At 42.3% G+C, this 21,554-nt stretch overlaps 1 protein-coding gene across 1 annotated transcript in view; it reads left to right on the plus strand.

Moving 5' to 3' along the window:
* The first annotated feature begins 17,485 nt into the window (after positions 1 to 17,485).
* RAB20 (RAB20, member RAS oncogene family) overlaps positions 17,486 to 21,554 on the plus strand; it is a 28,190-nt gene continuing 24,121 nt past the window's right edge. Inside the window, exon 1 of the mRNA XM_030235022.2 lies at positions 17,486 to 17,837. Coding sequence (XP_030090882.1) covers positions 17,666 to 17,837 — 172 coding nt within the window. The 5' untranslated portion in view covers positions 17,486 to 17,665. The remainder of the gene's footprint in view (positions 17,838 to 21,554) is intronic.

Genomic DNA, 21,554 nt, shown 5'->3' on the forward strand with positions numbered 1-21,554 from the left:
GTAACTCAGTCTGATACTCATTGGAGTCCTGCTGAAGACAGTTTTGATCTTACCTGTTCTTTTTGCACACTCCTGTCCTTCAGCCCTTGGAAACACAAAGCTTTCTGGACTAGAATCTTTTGTGCAGCTGAGGGAGCAGTGGCTAACTAAGTGATCTGCCCCAGAACCACAGTCAGCATCACTGACACATCCATTAAAGCCTGAAAAGCGCATGCAAGAAAAATTTGTGAAATATCATACGGTCATTAGCCTGTATACAGTGCCTCTTAGATTGTCAAATAAACTGCTGAAGATTGAAGCTTTGTTATTCTCTTTATTTTAGGCATAAACCAAGGGATGGAATAGTGAGGAAATATGAATAAACTCACTCCTGAACTTTTGGCCAGGATGGCATATTACCAGCAAACTATTGTAGACTTTGCAACATCCCCCTTTTTTTTTAAATACCTTAATGTGTGGTGAGGTTCTGTAGTGATGCAGAGTCCCCAGGCAGGTGCAAAGGGGAGCTGCTTTATTGCAAAAACCAGGCCTTTTGGAACAGTTAGCTGGTTATCAGTGACATAGTTTTAAAGCATAACAAACATAATTCAACCAACCACCATACACCATGATGTGAACACACAATAGTTATATAACTTGTTTTTCTACCCCTAATTCAGCTGAGTCTCTTTCCCACAGTGCTCTTCTACTTAGCCGAAGTAGCAGGCCTGAGCCATGATTTCACAAGGCCTTCCCTTTGTAAGGTTTTACGTATATGCAACACCTTCAGGTTAAAATGCCAGTGGAATTAATCAAAATTAGGAGTGTTCAGCAGAGCAGGAAAGACTGCAGAGTGCTGCTGGTGCAAAAATTAATAGAGACATTCTGGAACCCTGGCTCCATCGCATGAATGAGTCTGTAACCTCAACTATCAAAAGTTCATTACATGTGTAGCTTTGGGGGATTTAACAAACCATTTCAAAGATTGGAGATTATAAGAAAAATGAAAAATAAATATGTTCATTACAGTATCATTACTTCATTTTGCCTTCAGAAACTGGTACATACAGTTTGGCTGAACAGACATGGAACAATTTATTTTGATCAGTATGAAATACAATGCATTTTACCCTGCTCCTCTTACTCTTTCCATGGCTCAGGTTGCACAGAGTTTGATTAATGGGCATGCTTTACACGGGGTAATTTTTACTTTTATATCCCCTCTCATAGCTATATAAAAAGGCAGCACCTACCCTGGCTAAGAGCTCTCTCGTGTTAGAGAAAACACACACATATGCATTTTTTCTTTCCTTGAATTTTTGTTCTATAGTTTTGAAGGAAATAACTTTCAAGCTCACAATTTTTGTTCTTTAGTGAACATAGTATTGGGCTAGGAAGAGAGCAAACCTAAAAATGAGTAATCAGAAAAGTCTTCAAGAGAATACCACCCTGACAGCTACAGGCTTGGTCTTATGGGATGCACTTTAATATAGTCTCTACAACTAGTAATTGAAGACAACAAATATCTTTTTGGCCCTACCAAGACCATTTGATGTACTAATCTAGTTTTAGGTATCCAAGTAAAACCTGTTGCTCCCAATGTTCTATATTTTTGTGATTGGAGTGTGTGCATTTAATTGGTAAATAAAATTGAAACAAATGGATTATTTTTATGGTAATATTTGTACCACTGATAAAAGACAGCCTGCCTCCAAGTTGAAAAAATTCAATCACGCCTTTTCAGTATGGACAAAAGTAGATTTTTTTTTCCCCCAAAACAAACCTCATGCAAAATTTAATTTCTTCAGTGTTGTTTTTGTTCTCATATAGATATATGCCTACAGGCTTCAAAGTGCTCCATGTAAAAGTTATTTAAATTCAGAAGACTTGTCTAATAATCTCCACTGGTGTACAAGAGCTATTACATTGGAACTATTTGGGTTGTATCAACATTTACAATACTGCAGGTGTTGTCAGACACTGACTCCTTGAAAGTACAGCAACTTTTCAGCTTTTCACTTCACTGCTTTTTTTCTAATGGATTGCAGCACTACACTGTGCCTGACTAAGAATCTGCTTTCTCTGTCATTTTCTGATTTTGACTGTGATCTGTATTTCAAGGCAGCCAGAGTAAAAGCAGCTTTTCTTTTCAACCATTCCACTGACATAAGGGCATCACTTACAAATTTAAAACAAGGCTGTTCACCTCTTCCAAAAGTGTTTCTGACTGGTTGTGTCAGTGCTGCTCCTGTGCCCTGGCAGAAGCTTCTCCACAGAGCTCTGTAGCAGCCATGGAGAGCTTTTTACTCACTGTGAGCAACCACTGAAATAAAATGAAGAATCCATGTATTAAAAATAGGCTTATTTAAAAATGGAGGAGAAAACTCAAAATCACCTCAAACTCTCAGCATCATGGTTTGCATGAAAGGAAATCCTCACCTTGTTTTTGACCCCCTGCTGCTGCTTCTTTACAGCAACCCTTGCAATTCAAGGCATCTGCCCAGACTTGGGTTAAGACAGTACGATATTTAGACCACAACTAAATTAGAGAAGTTTGTATGTTTTCTTACCATAGGAGTGGCTGTATTTTTTCATGCTACCAGAGTGCTTAATCCTATCAGAAGGTAGTTTTTAAGATATATGAGGAAACAATGAATAGACATTTTGTTGTTATAAATATACTGACATTGTTTAGAGATAGAAATCATGATTTGGGAAGCAGGGGATATAGAGGTGAAAAATGCTGTTTGATGGCTGACAAAGTAATTGGAAGCTGACTTGACAGCCTTCACTCCTGACAGCCTAATCCGGTACAGCCGCTCGTTCCCACAGGCTGTGCACTAAATGTAGGGGAGAATTCTTCTTCTCAAAGCCATATAATCACCATCAGGTGTTTCCACTCCTGCAAAGTGAAGGCCTCTGTGATTCTTGTGGCCTAGGCAGCATTCATACATCAGGACACTGCTCTGGAGCCTCCAGGGTTTTCATTCTGCCCTGGCTGCTGTGCACAGCTCAGGCACCAGAAAAGGGCTTTGGCACATCTTGGAGATGAACTTCCTCCGCACAGAAGGGCTCTTTGTTAGCATTAGGTGTGCAGAGCTGGGCTCTGCAGCAGCCATGCTGCTCTCCTGGGGTTTACCTGTGCCAGGAGAAAACAGACTAGAGAAGGACTGACAGAGGTCTGTGCTCATTTTGAGACAGTCCCAGGATGGGCAGTGCTGGCAGCCTGCACACAGATCCCCTGCACCAAGGTTGTCACCTGCTGCTGGTGAGAAACAGCAGAGTTTATACATGTGTGTAAGCACAGGAGGGAAAAATAGACACAGCAGCACTCACAGCACACACAACACCGGTAATAACACACAACCTGAAAACTATCCAGCAGGAAGCAACAGGACTCCTGAAACAGGTTTTGTTCAAAATAGGCTTAAGCAAGGTATATGCATGCATAGGAGGGAGCAGAGACATATGCTAAGCCAGCATGACTGTAAGAGTGGAAGCAGGCAATATAACATGTGCTTTAAAGGAGGTTATTTGTTTTCATGTCTTCAAGGAATGCTGTCAGTCTCTATGCTCATCAAACACAGACAGCAAATAAGTTTTTCCAGAAAGTGAGTATCATCTTAACAGCATCTGACTGCACAGGTGAACATTTTATGAATAAAATGACATTTCCATTGCCTTTTTATACAAAGCATCATTGGGAAGAGTACCCCATGACAAAGTATTTAATGTAAGAGCAGGACAGAAAAAAGTGACTAAAGGAGGAAACCCCTCTTATTTCAGCACTGTAAACATGGAGCTGGCTGTTTGAAAGCTGAGATCTTGCACTCGGCTCCATTTCCAGAGTGTGAAGAGGGTCTCACAGTGCTTGGTGAATCCCCAGGCAGCAGCAGCCACTGGGCTGCCATGACAACCACAGGGCTATGGCCACGGGCTCTGGAGCTAGCACACACTGCATGGCTGATGGCTTTGGGACTAATTCCTTACCATCAGCTGACTCTTGCCCTCTGCCAATGCTTCTTCCAGTTCAAAAAACATGGGAAGTAATTTCTACCAGGCAGCTCATTTGTATTGCTGACTTAATGGTACTTTTCTGATTAGTGGAACCAGATTATTTTACAAAAGAATGCATCAATTGACCTTTTTATGAATGGATGAAAAAAAGTATACCATCTTTTGTCTCTTTAATTTCAGTGGTGGCCTCTAAACCATTTCTTTTCTAGGCCCAGGACATTCTTGATTACTCCAGCAGTGACAGAGTATATGAACAGCAATATCCCAAGAATGTCAACATCTCAGTGCAGTATGACTGCAATACAAATTATTTTGGACTCTTTAGGGGAAGAGACTCTCTGTCTCCACCACAGTGCCTTCACAGAGCTTATCAGCAGAGCTTTTCCAGAGGGTGGACAACCTAGGTAATCTCTGCTGTTTGAATCATTCATCTTTGTCAAGTATTTCTTGCTGTGATAAGCTTCCAGTTTAATTTGTGGGTAGAATAATTCATATTCAGAGCAGTGGCAGCAGAACTGTATCAAAGCTGGGAAAATGCTGGTCCTTACTTGCCACAATACCATGCAGTTTCAAGATGCTGCGGTTCTCTTAATTAGAGAGAGGGGAATGAAAAGCTCTGTAGTTCTCCACTGGCTCACCAGGGGTGTGAGCAGCCTCTGCTCACCCAGTCCACATCTCAGCATTGATGAGACCAGCACTGGACTGCAGCAGGGCCCCAGCAGCCAGTGCCACCTCTCTCCTTGTGTGAAACCCTCTGAGCAGCTGCAGCAGTGGCAGCCCTGGACACAGACTCTGGGCAGCTCTAGGTCTCCCTCTCCAGGAGCAAGGCTGATGAAAAGGCAACTGCTGAGGCTGATCATCAGGTCCTTCATGTACTAGCTTCTTCAGAATGTAAGATTGTGAATCCACCACTGAAAAAAATCTTTTTTATTGCACTCACATGACTGTTATGTATTTGAGCTTTCAGGTTAAGCAGTTAGAGAGCAAAGCATAGTGAGGAAATACTAAAGAGACAGACAATCTCCTGGGCCTTCAGAGCCAAGGGACTTCCCCTGACTCTTTGCAGTAATTAATTTATTAGCTGCCAGGAAACAGCAATAATAATAACAAGCACGTGTCAGTATTTATCAGAACTTGTTCCTTCCCCAAGAAGTGGGGCTGGCACTTCTGCAAAGGCACCCAGAGGCTCAGCAGGTCCATGAGGGGCTGGCAGCCTCCAGGCAGCAACGGGAGCTCTGCCGAAGTTACTGCTACCTGTAGCATTGCACCAGTTTACTTAAATTTAATGGGGTGGCAACTTAAAACACTATAAACAAGTTTTCCATTAGATACGGTTTATATGGCCCCTTGATTTCCATGGGAAGTGTATGCTTAGACCCCTGAGCAATGTCCCCCTTCCTCCTCGGGTCGTGGTGCTCCCATTTCCCTCAGCTGCATGACTTTAGCAGTCTCCTGGTTTTCAGAAGGACCTGGCCCTGGCCATCAGCAGCTGGGCTGGGCTGGCTTACTGCTCCTCACTCACTGCTCCTGTTAGCTCAGGGGCCCGAGCACACAGACTCTCAGGCACAGCAGAAATGTCCTGCAGGACAGCAAGACAAGATCCTGCATCCCTCAACAAGATTCCACGTGAGCCTGAATTGCTCAGAAGCCGCTTCGCGTTTGGGGCCTGGTACAGTACTGAGAAACGATGCCGTGAGGAAGAAGGCGAGAGACGCGTGGGCAGTGGGGCTGCCTCCCGCCGTACTTCTGGCAATCATTTGGGTTAGCAGGTTGGAAGGAGCGGAGCCCGGGGCGGGCCGAGGGGCCGGGCGAGCCGAGGGCCGGGCCCGCAGGCCGGTGGGGGGCGGGCAGCGCGGGCCGGCGGCTCCCGGTGCGAGGCGCCCTTGCCGCCACCTGCCGGCCCCGGGCAGAGCCCCGGCGTCTCCCGGACCTTCCTCCCTCCTGCCCCCGCTTCGTGCTCTTCGCCAATTATCTTACAGCACTTCCAGTTTTCCAAACTCCTACGGGACCGGGCGTCTCCCCAGCATTCCCATAACGTCCAGTATGTTTTATTCGACTTTGTAAGATAAGCGTTAATATCACATAATGGGAGACTTCAGAAAAAAATAGAGCTCAGAGAAATGGCATTCATTTCTTTTTCTTTGCAAGGGCTTGTTTCAGAAGTAATCCCTCCGGCTTTTGGCTGTGCCAATACTGTTGTGGCATATATACTGTATAAATGCCTGCAATCTTGATTTTCCTACTTGTCCAGATAAAGGCACTAGCCCGAGATTGCACCAGCTCCCTCCTGAGCATCAAGTTTTCTTTTACATAGAAAAACCGAACAGCAAAAGGACAGGAATGGTGCTTCAGTTATAAAATCCAGACACAAATTTTTAAGTATCCAGACTCAACAACAGAGAGATGTCCTCATGCCCCATAATGCAATTACATTCTGAACATCCTATTGTAATTGGAGTGGTTCTTATTTCTAGGCAGCACAACACAAATCTGCAAAATTCCAACATAATGTAGTATGAGACTAAGCACTAAATTCAGTTGTTGTTTCTTCAAGGATGTTAATGCAATTAATATGCACAAAGAGTAGATACTGATCAACTGCTCTCAGAAGAGGCTAATTTTTTTTTCTGCCATCAGCAACTGAGTTTGTCAAGGTCATGAATCATCTCATTCTTCAGCAATGACTGATTTCAGAATGGGACCAAACCAGCCTCCACCTACTGGTTAATAGTTAACAATTTCAAGTGTCTGTTAAATTCTGGGCCAGATCTGAAAACTCGTGAGGGCTTAGAGTTAATATTTATCTTAGAAGGGTGAAAATATAAACAGCTTATTTCTGTAGCCTCTTGTGATTTGTTTTCATTTTCTTTATGAAACAAATGGAGCACAAGCTGCCACCTGTCTTGCCAGGGAGACAGTAAAAGAGCTGATCAGAAAAGTCTCTCAGAAGACCAGACAGCTACAAGGACCAGAATCATAATTTACCACCACTAATCAGGTAGTTTAAGACCAAACATCTACCCTCACCTAAGTTTTGATCAAGTTATGCAGATTTTACAAAAACTTTTCCAGTCAAAAATCTCTAACTACTGTCTCTATATTTCTTTGCTCAAATCCAGTATAGATTATTCTTCTGAAATCCACATTACTTAATTTTTTTTCCTTTCAACCACCTGCATCATGACAATATAAGTTTTATGATCCTTCCAGCTGGGAAGCAAGAGAGCACCTACAGCTTGAAAAATAAAACCTTGAACAGTAGTTAGACTCCATGTGGGTCTAGTAGCTTTATACTGGAGGATGTGGCAGGCCAGAAGCTGGGAGACCTTTGCAGCCCCTTTCTACAGTTACCTCCTGACTCCCTGACTGCCTCAAATTCTCAGTGTCCCACAGGGACAAACAAGCTGTCATTTTTATCTCCTGAAATTTATGCATTAAGACAAGCTTCAGGTTATGATTATATGTAACATCATCAGTTTGGGGGCTGCTCCATAAAACCATTCCATTCATACAGGTGAGGAGGGTTCAAGTGGGAAACAAAGCAAGCATAGAGGAGCTCTCTTCAGGTAAATGCTGCTCAGAATTAGCAGCTTTGAGATTTTCTGATTTTCATTAGTCTAACCTCCTTTTATTTTTTTTTTAAATTTTGACCTCCACAAGGCAAGAAGTTCTGCAATGTACTAATCATGCAAGGCACTCAAATGATGCACTGAGAAGAAACAATTGCTTCCTTCCATTTTAAACTTGCTACCACAAGACTGGAATGGCTTCTCTCACTGCTGGTAATATCCTGCTAGTTTTTCATCCGTTGTATTGGCAATTTGAGGAGAGAGACAATGAGGAAAAGGTTTTATCTGGAAAACAAACTCCACTTCCACTTCCTGAATTGCCTAAATTCTTCAATTTTAAGAAGTCCTTCACTTTCAAGTTTTTGCAGCTCTTGTGCCTTCATGCAAACCTTTGTTACAGATCTTTTCTCCTTCATGATCACAAAATGTACTCACAGTGAGTATAAGCACATTGTGAACTTGTGTGCCTTATGCATCAAAACACAGGCTGTGACCTGAAGCTCACTGAAGTGGATGGATTTTTTGCTATTTGCTCTGAAGAATACAGCTAACAAGTGTTCATTGCAATTTCTCCATCTGTGCTCAATTTTTTTTTTGTTAGTATCCATGATCAGTGTGTCCAGAAGATAGTTAATTTATAACCCTAATCAAAAACTCATAACAGAATTTAAATTCAAGTCCATCCTTCACTGAAGAATTTTAGTATAGGTTTCATTTAGGTGTGCTTTTAACTGTTATTGGTATTCCTAAGAGCCAAGAAAATACTCCAGCACCCAGCTGAATATGCCATGGGATTAAGTCCATACTTGCCATTTCACTGAGAAAGGATTTTTTTTTTTCTAGACTCACTGATGTCACAATCAGACTGGGTATTCCTATTTCTTTTTATTTTACCCTCTTCCATTCTTTTTTTCCATGCATATATTCTATAATGAAGGTTTGAATCAATATTTTGTGGTCCTTCTCTTCTCCTTTGGACATACCCCCTTCTGTTTCACCTTTCAATTTCAAGCACTTTTTCCATTCAGTGTCATTTGTCTATATTAAATAATTGTCACCTTTCTCCTTTTTCTGATTTATGAATAGCAGTGTTGCCGTGTTATTTTACAGTAATCCTATCTGAGCTTTAGAGAATTACAAGCTTCCTTATTTGACTTAAATAGGAACAAGCTTACTCCAATAATAATAATATCTTATGTTAATATCTCCAATATGTTCTAAAAGTTTTCTTTACTCTGTTATTTTTACTCCTTAAATAGACTAGCTTTGACAGAAGCAGGTGTTTGAAGTAAATTATATTATATAATATTATATCTGGAATGACTTTTACCCAGCACTTCTGTTTAAATTAGGGATTTACATTAAATATCAGCTAACATTAATAATTTCTCCAATGTCCTCTATCTCACAGAAGCTCTTTTCTCAATGTCTTAAAAGGATACATATTATTCAAATTCACTGAAGAAAAATCTCATAATAGAAACTTTTTCCTTGAGTATTTTCCTTCTTATTTCATGCTTTAGGGTTCCAAGCTTTTCCCTCTTGATTAAGAGTTTCTTTCCTTGAGTGTGAGGGAGGGTTAGGATATTTTATATATATATTTATATATAATGTATATATATATAATGTATATATATATGTGTGTATATATATATAAATAATGTATATATGTGTGTGTGTATATATATATATAATGTATATAATATAATATATATATATTAAATAGTAAGGTTATTATCAAAGTTCTGGAACCAATCAGTGATGTATGAGGCCAAGTACAGAACTGATTTGCTCCCTTAAGCAATTCAAGCAATGTTTTAGGGAGGTTGGCTAAAGTGAAAATGAGCACAAGTTGTGGTGCTGCATTTCTGCAATGCTCTGAAGATGGTATGACAATGGTAATTAATACTGATAACAAGGCCAAAGCCAATCCACAATTATATTTACTTCCCACTTAGCATTTCAAATGGAAAAAAGCAAGCAAGCAGACTTTTAAATATTTTCAGAGCTGAAGCCATTTCAGGAGCTACTAAATCAATTACTTCAGCAACTTGCTTTTGTAAAGGGAATCCTCAGCAACAGATTTCATTTCTAGGTGACTTCCCAGGCCTCAAGAAAGACAGCAGCATCTACAGCCTGGAAAGATGTTGAAATAGCAGCATGCAATTCCTAGCAACTCATAAGTGCCAAAAAATATACTGCTTCAGCAAACATCACAAATTTTCACATAACAGAACTACAGAGAGAATAATGATTATAGCAGGGAAAAAAGTTAAATTTCAGCTGCAAGCACTAGACACTGTTTGTCAGAGGCAATTTTAAAGTATTTTTGCTCTTGAATTTACAGCAGAATTCTCTCTACATAATTAGATTGGAGAATATTTTTTTGAGATGATTGAAGGTCAAATTGCAGCATACTTATTTATACCTTGGCTATGAATAGTTCCACTGATCTCAGTAAGATTTCTGGAGGAGTATCCAAGGTGAGGAATGATTAAAACCTTGGTTATTAAAAAAGAAAGGGTAAAAGCAAACCAGAACAGTTTCCTAAGATCAATCAACAGCAAATTTTTGAATGGTGAAATTGGAAATGCACTCAAAAGAATAAACCAGAAATTAATTCTCAGAAACACTGTGTTGTAAAGTGATGTGCTGGGTACTGGTGCACTTCATTTTAATCATAAATATATTGTTAAAGATGCAGAAAAAATAGGAAATTCTGACTGCACCATCTTTATGTAAACTCTCTGCAGGATATTACAGTATGGCAATGTTTCAAATGTAATGAGGTTGCCCTCATACTGTGTTTGAAACTATTTTAGTAAAACTTAGTATTTTTTAGTAGGCTTTTAAAGCCTAGATATAATGTCTGAAACAGCAGAAATCCAACTAATTAGCTAGCAACTAAAATCTGAAATTTTCTGGGCTGTTTTGTCTCTTTATACAATTTAGACAGCAGCCAGGAAGCCCTCTTTCCTAATCTAGGAAGAAAAGATTTTCTGTTACAGAAGCAACCAAGAAAGTCATCATAGCTTCCTTTTTTCCTAGTTCTAACCTAGGACTAGCAGAGAACTGGAACATTTTATGCAGTAAGTTTCTAATTTGAATGCTACAAACTTGACAAGAATTTCCAGTATTACTCTCCAAAAACATGCTAGTATAAATTATATTTTTATATTCTAAATTCCACATTGATCATCCTTTTTTCTTCTAATCTTGAAGTCACATCTTCACACATGTAAGTAAATAATTACTATTTTTATGCTTCTAATTGCATTAATATTTCCTTTCTAAATAGGTTCTCCTATCCATAAATAGCTGAGGCATCTCTCATCCAAGGGCCAGACATGCCCAGATGAAACAGGAGGCCATGAAGGGGTGCAATACTTTTAGGAGAAACCATTGTGAAAAATTTCATTTCATAGTGATCAATTTACACTTCGAAGGTCACAGTGTTGTCTTTCTGTAAGGGGATAAAAAGAGGGTAGCTGTTTTTTCCAGCCAAATTCAATCAATTTTTTTCAACTTTAACATGCACCAGAAGGAGAAATCCCACTTCTCTCTACAACTGCCAGTGTGGGTGGGGAAGAGCTCAAAGAGGAAGGAGAAAAGGAGATTGCAATGGCTTGTCCAGCCAAGAGGTGAAATGAAAGTGTAGTAACAGGGCTAGAGGCAGGACAAAGTGTAACTCCTGACTGGATCTGTGTCACAGTTTAGGAATGGTTCCCCACTTTAGTGTTCCCAATGAAACACTCCAAACTGCATGCCCCATGCTCTCTCCCATGTATCCCCCCCCTTTAGCTGCAGGGAGATGGAGGAGAATTGGAGGCTCAAAAGGTGAAGATCATGGGTTCAGACAAGAACAATTACTGGAAACAGCAATGAAATAAAAAACTGAAGAGTAACAGCAGCAATATGAATAACAAGGGGTCTGAGAGGTGAACAATTCACGTGTGAGTGTGCACCACATAGAAATCCCTGACAGCACCCCACCACATGGCCATGCTTTCAGAGCAGGAAGGGACCCCTTTCCCTGTCCCCAGAAAATGATGTGAGTATAGAATTACCTCCAGGCCCTAGCCATGATCCCTTCTGGCTACTGCAAAAATTAATGCTATCCTGTCTGGAACCAGGGCAATGGGATTTTGCCCTGAGGCAAATTTGTCTGTGAGGCTCTTCAATGGCCTTTTCTTCCTGACCAGAAACAATGATGGCAGGCTTGGCACCATGTGAATTTATTCATAGGGAATAGCTATGGCTACAGCCTAGAGAAATGACTTAAGGTATAATATGCAAAAGATACTTGATATGCATGCATGCCATTAGGAATGAGGTGGTCCAACAAAAGCTGTTCTGTATATGTTGCCTTTTTAACAATTCATACAATGACAGAATTGAACTTGCAAATAAAAATTAAATTCTTTCAACTGTCACAAACGTGTTGTGGAAATAACTTCACATTTAAAGGTCACAAGTTGTATTTTTTTTTTTTACACCCATATCATTATTAGTCAATAGAATCATGCTTTCTGATTCTAACAAATCTACACTCACATTCCCGTTGTGGGCTGCTGCAGTCCATAGGATGTCTCCTAGATACATGGGTCTGCTTATCTTGGACAAGAATCTTAATGAGTTTATAAAAACTAAAGCAAATTCTGTTTTACTACTGGCTAACTTATTCCATCTCCTTCATGATGCCAGGAAAATGCATTTTTTAAAGGCCATAATTCTGTAACTTCTTGTAAGCTTATGTGTACCTTTGTATACGTCCAAACACAATGCCCTTTTAAACTTCAGGATCATGATAGCACGACAGCCTTGAATTCTTGTGTGCTGGTGGAGTCAGACTAGACCTTAAAATGCTGCAGTTAAAAAAAAGCAATCTATGCAAAACTCACATTTAGTGCATTTACCAGAACTTCTTGCATTGTGATCACTTTGAATCACAGTACTTTTTGATTGAATTTCCAGTCCTATATTTGTGTCATTTATTGAGTATATCCACACTAAGCCCCCCTGAAACTCAGGTAAAAAAGTTTTCCTTCATATAATGGGAAGTCTAGAAAAACAAGAACTGATTTCTTCATACAGGGAAACTCCCCAGTCTCAGTACAAGGTACTGCAGAGCTCAGATGACTTTGGTGAGCAGGAAGTATTAGCAAGGAGAGAATCGAGCTGTCTGGTGCAGTGGGCACAGCAGGGCTGCTCTCTCCACACAGTGCTAGCAACAAAGATTAAACTAACTTCCTATGAAAGCCTGGGAGAGGAGCTCCTCCTGAGCTCCTGTTTTCATTTGCAACAGGGAAGAGTTTATTTTTGCTCACTCACTGGCTGAGCATATCTGTAGCTCAGGTTGCTTCATGGTTTCCATCTAAGACCTGATGTTCAACTGCCTGTAACACAAGCAAATTCAAATCATCCAGGTCAGGCTTTTCTGCTATAAGGATGTCTTGAGCTGGTTGGTTTACCATCTCACTGTCAGTGTGGAGTGACCCAGACACCAACCAGGCAGAAGTTATACAGTGAAATATTTTTCCAAACCTGGTAAAAGAAAACCGTCCTACAACTGAGGTGCGTCAAAACCTGCAAGGTTTGAAGATGAGGTAGAGCAGGGACACTTGCCAAGGGAAAGGAAAGGTCTGTGGGCAGCCAGCATTGCTTAGCTGAAGACCCAGGGGACTGAAGCTCAGTGCCTTCAACCACGGTCTGCCTCATCAGCCTCCCCTGTGCCGATCACAAAGTCAGCAGAAAATTACTCAGTCACTGCTGAGCTGGTTTCTCATCAGCTTATGAAGCTCAGTTGTCATGCCAAAACCAGTGCCAGCCTAAGAAAAATGCCAGGAAGAGGAGAGGGAGAAAGATGTAGAACTGCAACCCTAGAGAAGGGCAGACCAGCTTTTGATAAGCAGTACAGGCAATTTCCCTCAATTAGGGCATCTAGGTTGTGGACTAACCTGTGAGGTGGAGAGGAAGAACCTAGTATATGTTAAAATAAATATATAGGCAGAGCAGTAGCAACGTGAAGAATAGCTTTTACAGGCTACACAGCTACTCATCACATTGCCACTGCTCTGTCTACATATTTCAGGTTTCCTAGCCTGAAAGAAAGCACCTTGAGAGTGAGCTCTAGTTACAGCTGTCTGGAAGATGATGAGGGCAAATATTTCTGTTTCGTGAGCATGCATACTCATTAAACAGAGTAAACTCATTGCTCATTAGAAGAAAGAAGTCATAAAGGAAGGCAATAAGCAGAAACAAAACCAGAAATTGCTGTGGTTCACCAAATGGTACCTGTTTGTAACTTCTGAAGTGACCTCATGCTTCATGAAGAGGTGCAACATAGCACTGGTTTGCCAGCACGTATTAAGGACAAGGAATAAGCCTCCCTTATTGTCCTTCTCTTTGTTTTGTAAAGCCTTGTCTGGGATTCAGTAGGCAACTGTGATAGACATGGCTCTAAGTTATGGATTCTTCCATTTTTTAAAAGTAGGATGAGTTTGTATCACTTTTATCATTACAAACAGTCCCATTGAGGTCACCTGTGGTACCTCCAGAAAGCACACATCAGGTCATGAAGATTCAAAGCACAGAGACACTGACAGAGGACAAAAAGGAGGCAGGTTGAGATGCTGAACACCAAGTCCACAGCACACCTGTGACATGTTGGAGTAGCTGACTTGACACATCCTTTCAACCACTTGCTCAATTTGTCTCAAAAATAAGATCAGCTCAGCAAAAAACAACCTTGTTTTGTGACAAATGTTTCACCTCATGTGAACCTACAAAATATTGTTAGCCTGAAGACCAAATGAGGACTATAGGCAGGACTATATATATATATATAGGGAAGGCTGGCAAGGAAAAGAATAAACAGGCTCTAATTTTCTCCTGCAATACTAAGCACCTTTCATACTGCGGGAGACTAAAAAATCTTGAGTTACCCTGATGTCAGTACAGTCATTATTGGCTCAGGTTTTTGGCTTGTGTACAAGGCTAACATTCTTACTCTTGGGAAGGTCTTACTCTAGCACAGAAGTGGGTAAGAAACTTTAATGTGTTGTCCCTCTTTGTATCCTCATCTGAGTGTCTGAATTTCAGAACATCCGGAGACCAACCAGGGTGAGCACATTGTCACACTGTCAGGAAGGCTAATGAACAACCTCACTGTAATTAAAGGTGTCCTAAGATGCTCTAAAATTAAAACCACCAGACAATGTATGTAGTCCCCATATTTGCACTACCTAGAGAGTAAAGTATTCCATATTTCTTCCTATCTAGCAATTTGACATTCTTCATGCCTATACTGACTGCTGTGGAGATGTCTTGCTACAGACAACTCAGTGATTTGGGGAAATTGTCTTGCAACAGGCCAATACATCTGAGTGCTAGAGAGCAAATTACAGGCTCTTAATGTTTTCCCAAATATTTTCACATATGCTCTGTTATTATTTATATTGCATTACAGACTATCGTGAGCCATTTGACTTTAACCAGGGGTGACTTAAATTGCACGCTGTAGTTCGGAGTGCACTCATCCAAGGCGACATCGGCAGTAATAACAAAACATGCTGTGCTCTGCCCAGTGAACGTGTTTTCCTGAGGTCAGTGGGAGCTCAGGCTGCTGAGGACTTCACAAACTTGACTCTATAAGGGCTTACCTCAGGGGACCTTGGACATACCTTGACCCTGTTCAGATCACCACTGTCCTAAATTCTCCCAAGGATCTGAAATAACTCACAGCACCCTCCAATCCTGTTGCACCTCATTATTAGGGACAGTTTGCTGTGAAACAGAGATGGCCTTTTAAGTAAGCAGTGAGTGGGAGATCAATACTAGTGGGATAATGCACATCCCTTGTTGAGTGAGAGTTGTTAGTTGTGGCACCAGGTCCAAACCAGTACTGGACCAGATTAATTTGGTGCCTCTTTGAGCTAGGCTATGTTTAGCATACAAAAGCAATGCATTGCCATCAGTGACATTTGGGCTGGTGACATTTTCAGGAGAATCCCCTGTCTGTCTGACTGCTGCTAGCTGGAAATACAACTACTCAAATATGTGGGGATGTAGGTATGTGTTTCAAGAAACTGCAGATAACATCTGTGAAGGGAATGGACTTCTTCTTTTTATAGAGCATGTTATTAACAGAGCCTAAAATCCCAGTTGCATTTTCATCGTATTATTCAGAGTGTTTTCTGTCCTAAGCTCTCTGCTTGCTTTTAGAAACTATTGACACTTGTTTTGAATACCAAAAAGACCTACATTTCACTAGTACTTGAAAACAATTCAAACACAACAGAATTTTGGTAAAATTCAGAAATAATTGGTTTAAATGCTTTAACTGTTAGGATTTGGTAGCAGAAGCACTGTTGTAAATCAATAACTCTGTTTAAGCTTTTCGGTATTTTGTTATTTTGTGGACAGTAAAACAGTTCATAAGGCAAGAGTATATAAACCCAGGAATTTTTTATAGGTGCAGATCCTTATGGTCTAAACTCTTTGATACAAGATTCTTCTTTTCTCTTTCTGAAATGGCATCTGCCACTTCAAAAGAATGAAACATATTGCACATGGGAATTTGCAAGCAGTATCCATACAAAGAGAATTTCTGTTATTTTTACACTTTCATGCCAAGCACCCAGAAGAAACCTACTTGCTTAGAGGTATGTCAGAGAAGCACTTTGATCCAATGAGTGTATTTTTTTCCCCAACTCTGGGAGTGAGATAGGAATCCAGGCAGAAAATGGGAATCTGAGGCAAAGGCTGCATATGCCACATAAAAATAGTGCCACACAATTACCCAAGTGCAATAATTCCCCCTCCTTAATTAGTACTGCACACAGCTCTGAATCACATCCCACATTAATATCTTGAAGTCACTTGTAAGACTTTTTTTACCTAACCATGTAGCATCCCCTCTCTTTGGGTATCTCCAGTACTTTAATATCTGGAGCATATCTTACTCTGAACTCAAATGACATATCACTGGCTACAGCTGCAAGATTATAAATCTGGTCAGTAAAAGCAGAATAAGCAAAAGTAAGTAGGCAAGGCTTAAAAAACCCAGACTGTCACACAGCTAATCCTTTTCAGCAGGTAGGCAAAAATCAAAGCATCTCATAAATATGAAGCCTAAACTGGCTAAAGAAATTCTAGCAGTTTCAACATGAGACATGCAAGAATGAGGATGCATGTTCACTTATTAAGAAAAGGGCTTCTAGCTGACCATTTTTCTGTGGGGAGGGAGAGAAAATTAGTAAATGGTAGGTTCTCTTAAGGATACTCTAATAGTTGCTTTGTCCCCCCAGCTGGTCTACACATTATCCCTTTGTTTGACCCAAATTTGTAGCAAGTTTATATTTTATTAATATTTTTCCCCAGATTTATTTGGCATAAAGAGGACAGGCTGGATCTCTGGATCCCTGTAATGGAATGAATCTTAATTACAGCAGCTGGGCAACTGACTGTGAAATTGGGTAGACCTGCCCCTCGGAAAACAATTCCTGACACCTCCCTCTCACCAGGGCAAAGGTGCTTGCCTGGCAGCTGTCACAGTTCTGCGAGAGATCTTAATTTCGGAGCAACTTTCTGCCCCTTCATGTACACCCCAGGAGGGGAGCGGGATGAGCGGGATGAGCGGGCTCCAGGAGGGCTGCCGAGATGGTGTCTGTGCCATCTCCAGCTGGAAGGACGCGAGCATCCCGGGACGCAGCGGCATTCCCCGAAGGGTCAGCGAGGCCGAGCTCGGCCCCGACACCCCCGCGAGAACCGGCTTCTCGGCGGCCGCCCAGCGGCCAGCCGGCCCCGGGGCGGCAGGGCAGGGCAGGGCAGGGCAGGGGCGGAGGGGTGGTGGAGCTCCTGCCGCTTCCCCGCCCGCGTCCCCTCCCCCTGGCGGGGCGGGAGCGGGGCCGGGCCGGGCTGGGGGAGGAGCAGCAGCCGGAGCCGGGGCCGGATCGTGGCGGCTCCAGCGGAGCCCCCGAAGTTTTCGCTGCCGGCGGAGGCGGCTCAGGGCCCTGGTCCTGCCGCTTCCGGGGCCCCGCCGGGCTGGGAAAGGGGGCGGGAGCGGCCGCCGGCAGGGAACCGAGCCGAGCCGAGCCGCGATGAAGAAGCCGGACGGGAAGGTGGTGCTGCTGGGGGACATGAACGTGGGGAAGACCTCCCTGCTGCACCGCTACATGGAGCGGCGCTTCCAGGAGACGGTCAGCACCGTCGGCGGCGCCTTCTACCTGAAACAGTGGGGGCCGTACAACATCTCCATCTGGGACACCGCAGGTGAGGCACCCCTGGCACTGCGGGGGGGGGGGTGGGGTGGGGTCCGGCACGGCGCTCCCCGAAACCCGCGGGGTGTTTGCTGGCGGGCTGCCCCTCTCCTCCGGCTCCGGTGAGAGCGGCGCTGCCTGCGGCACCTTCCATGCCTTGGGATGCGTAGGGCTTTCTTTTCCCTAGTTTTGGCTCCGTCCTAGTGTACGAGCTGCGGGGTGGGTGCCCTCGCTCGGGACAGCTTCGCTTTCCGAGAAGCGGGGGCAGGAGATGGAGACGTGATCCCCGCGGTGCCCCGGAGGCGGCGTCCGGCGCCGGGAGCCCTGCCCCGCTGCTTATAGCCTTGTTTCGACTCTGCCATGAAGTCAGTCTCCTGAATCATAGGGTTTGGCGATAGGACAGAGTCTGAAAAGAGACACGGTTTTGACGGGCCATAAGGGGTCTTACAACTGCTCGTCTCTGGTATTTTTGGAATTGCTTTGCGAAATGTGGATGTACAGGGAAGATTGCAGTGCCTGGGTGCTTTCTTTTAGCCGAGTAGATGGCTACTGGCTACAAGTTCAGTCAGGAGTTAGAGAGGTTGCATCTTCCCCCTTCCCTTTCTTACTAAGTTCATCCCTTCTCGCTGTGTACTGTTGAGTTTGATATCAGCTGGTGTCGGACGCGGACTTCCAAACGCGTGCTGCCTGCCAGCCCTTCAGACGTGGCGTTCCCCTTCCCCTCAGCTGTAAGAAATTGGTGCACAAAGAGCACGGGCTGCCGGCAGCTTCTGTCTGGGATAGCAGCAAGGGGCTGTCTGTCCCACTGCTGTGGCAGGCAGCATCTCTGCGGTGCAGGACTGAGCCTGGGCTGTGCTTTGGAGGCCTGGGGTGGAGGAGGTGGGAGAGCACGGTTTGTGGTCTTAGTCATATGAATGCCTTGCTCTTGATTATTAAGTCAGGTAGCTCTCCTCTGTCATGTAAAGGACCAGAGTGTCCTGCAAAATTAAGTCAATGGACGCTCTTGCCTTTAAATTGTTCTTTGCAAATATAATCTTGTTTAGTGGCAACATGAAGAATGCAGGTTATATGTCCTTGTGAAACTTGAGGAGCTGCAGCATCGTGCAATATTCCAGTTTCCTCTTGATGAAATTTTGGAGGGAAGTTCATTTGCTGTGTCACTTCATGTCACAATCTAGTCCAAAATAGCTTTTCCTCTGTCAGGAATTGAGAAGGAGGAAGGGGGGACACGAAACTGCCAAAAAGTTATACAGAAACACTTCTGGGAAGCGTGGGGAGGAGGTGTTTAAGAGCTTTTTCTTGCATTTGGTAATCTGTTACTATCATGAAAGCTCTCTACCAGTAGCTCTGTTTTAAATATACTTTCTGTGCAGTATTTTTTTTTAAATCTATTTCAGTTTTGCAGATTATGGGGAGTCTCTTGTGGGCAGTTGCTGCTTGTTTCTAATAAGCCAGACCCCCGTGGGTGATTAGCAGTGAGCTTTATTTCAGCAGAAAAACCATCTGTCTTGGTGACATTGTTCCTTGGTAATTTTCATTACATTCTTCTATTGTTTTTTATAATCCATAATAAAATAAGTCCCTCCAAGACTTGTCTGCTGGTTTTAGAGTCCTTTTTGTCAGTCATTTATTCTTATTGTGGTATTTTATCCAGTGTTAATTGAGGAACCAGGTTCCAGTTGTATGTGGAATCTGGAAAGCTCCAGAGGGGGAATCTCCATGTGGAGCGCCCAGCTGATATCTGTCTCAGGACAGTGCAAGTGTTCAGAGCTCAGCAGTCACTTCACCAGTGGCCACAATTCCCTCTGCACCCTGGAGCAGGGCCACTGCCAATGCACAGCTCTGCAGTAGAGGTTCCTGCTGCTCAGCAGCACTTCTGGAGCAGAGTTGCTGGAGCAACAGTTGAAAAGTGTTCCTGTATTTGCAGAGCAACAGTTGAAAAGTGTTCCTGTATTTGCAGAGCAACAGTTGAAAAGTGTTCCTGTATTGTACCTGGGTGGCATAACACGTGTGTCTTCCTCATTCTTTTCTGTTGCTGGAGTTAGCACTGAGCCTGGCTGTCCCCTCTCTTGTATTTCAGGGCCACACAGGGGCTCTTGCACCATCTCCCTATTGAGTTGTGCTCCTGCAGAATGATGGAAATTGCCAAAACTGGGCTGGACTGTTGGGTCCTATGGGTTTTTGTTTATTAACAGCTCTCATTAATCTTGGAATTAATAGAGGCTCCCAGGGCACATATGTGCTTTCTGCTGTCCTGGTGAAGAAGTAAGGGACCTTGTTGACACTGTAACTCTGGTGTTAAGTTACAAGGGGATTCAAAAGGCCGTGTTATTTATTTATTGTTTTTATTTTGTGTGGATCTTATGCTTTTGCTGGGCTCAATGTATCTGGAGACCTTGGTTTGCACCCCTTATCTCTCCGCGGTCTCACTGTCTTATGTCTACCAGGTGGGTACCAAGTAAGCTGGGAATGTGCAGTAAGGAGGAGTTTAAAATTTAGCGTTTTTGTCTGTTTATTAACCTGATGTTGCTAACTGCTGAATTCTTGTGAAGCAGTTATAGGGTTATCAAATACTGATACATTGTTTTCTTTAGTTATGTATGTATAGAGTTATAGAGAAATCCAGCAACAAACAATCATCCAGGAGAGTTGAAATTCTTTAGCACAGCAAGAACATAGATCAAAGTTTGCACCCATCCCACCTACCTAAATACTGACTGCCAGCTCAGGATGTCTGTCTTAATACCTCAACTGCACTTTATACAATGTATGATGTAGAAATATGGAAGATTTGGCCTAGAAAAATTAGGGTATGCATGGTAGTAGCTACTGTACTAGTTCAATACATAATTAACAAGGTCAATTGGAATACATCTTCTTTTTAAATTTTCTCCATTCATATTCTATTTAGTATGTGAGTATATGTTTATTTTTGTTGTTGCTTATAAGCATTATTTTTGGGACTGATCTCCACAGAAGTCCCCTATATTTTACTTGCAGTTCTGATTGTATGGTTATTTGTTTTTCTGGTATGGGGTAGGCATTTGGCTGTAACAATGCAATCTTCAACACAATGAAGCTTCATTCTTGTAATACAAAGTGGTGTTTATGCACACTTAGACTTTAGTGATCGTTGAGCAAATCTGCAGTAGTGGTGATGGATCAAAAGTTAATTACACTAGTACAAGTGTAATTGCTGATTTTCTGAGCTATTTAAAATATGTGTCATTTTCACTAATCACTCTATTGATTTTGCATTGCTTCCTGCTCTGAATTTAGAAAAATCTCATTTTCCTAGGAAGAATTAAATTTGCTTACCACAGTGCTTAAAATGTGCATTTCTGTGTTATCTTTAATGAAATCAGTGTGCACACCTGACCTGTTCTACCGAGTTAGATTTGAAGTGTAAACCAGTTATGCTAGGGAGGAGTCTTAGCTGTACATTCACACCCCTCCTTATCTTGTAAAAATCAGCTGCTTAGTCTAAATCTTTCATGTTCTTATCCACAAACCCTGTAAAATGGGTGTGCAGGAGTTGCCAGACTTGATTGTTTTTTTATGTAAATGCTCATTGCAAATAGTTCAACATCTCCTGTTTTCCAATTTGATGATCGTGAGAGAAGTTATTTGGAAGCTGCATTCAAGTCAAGGAAACAAATAAGCCCCAGATGGAGGAATATTTGGGAGAAGTATCATATGCTTGCCATGTTCCAAAGCTCTCCTTTTCCTA

This window comes from Serinus canaria, chromosome 1 (assembly GCF_022539315.1).
Source record: "Serinus canaria isolate serCan28SL12 chromosome 1, serCan2020, whole genome shotgun sequence".
Classification (NCBI taxonomy): Eukaryota; Metazoa; Chordata; class Aves; order Passeriformes; family Fringillidae; genus Serinus; species Serinus canaria.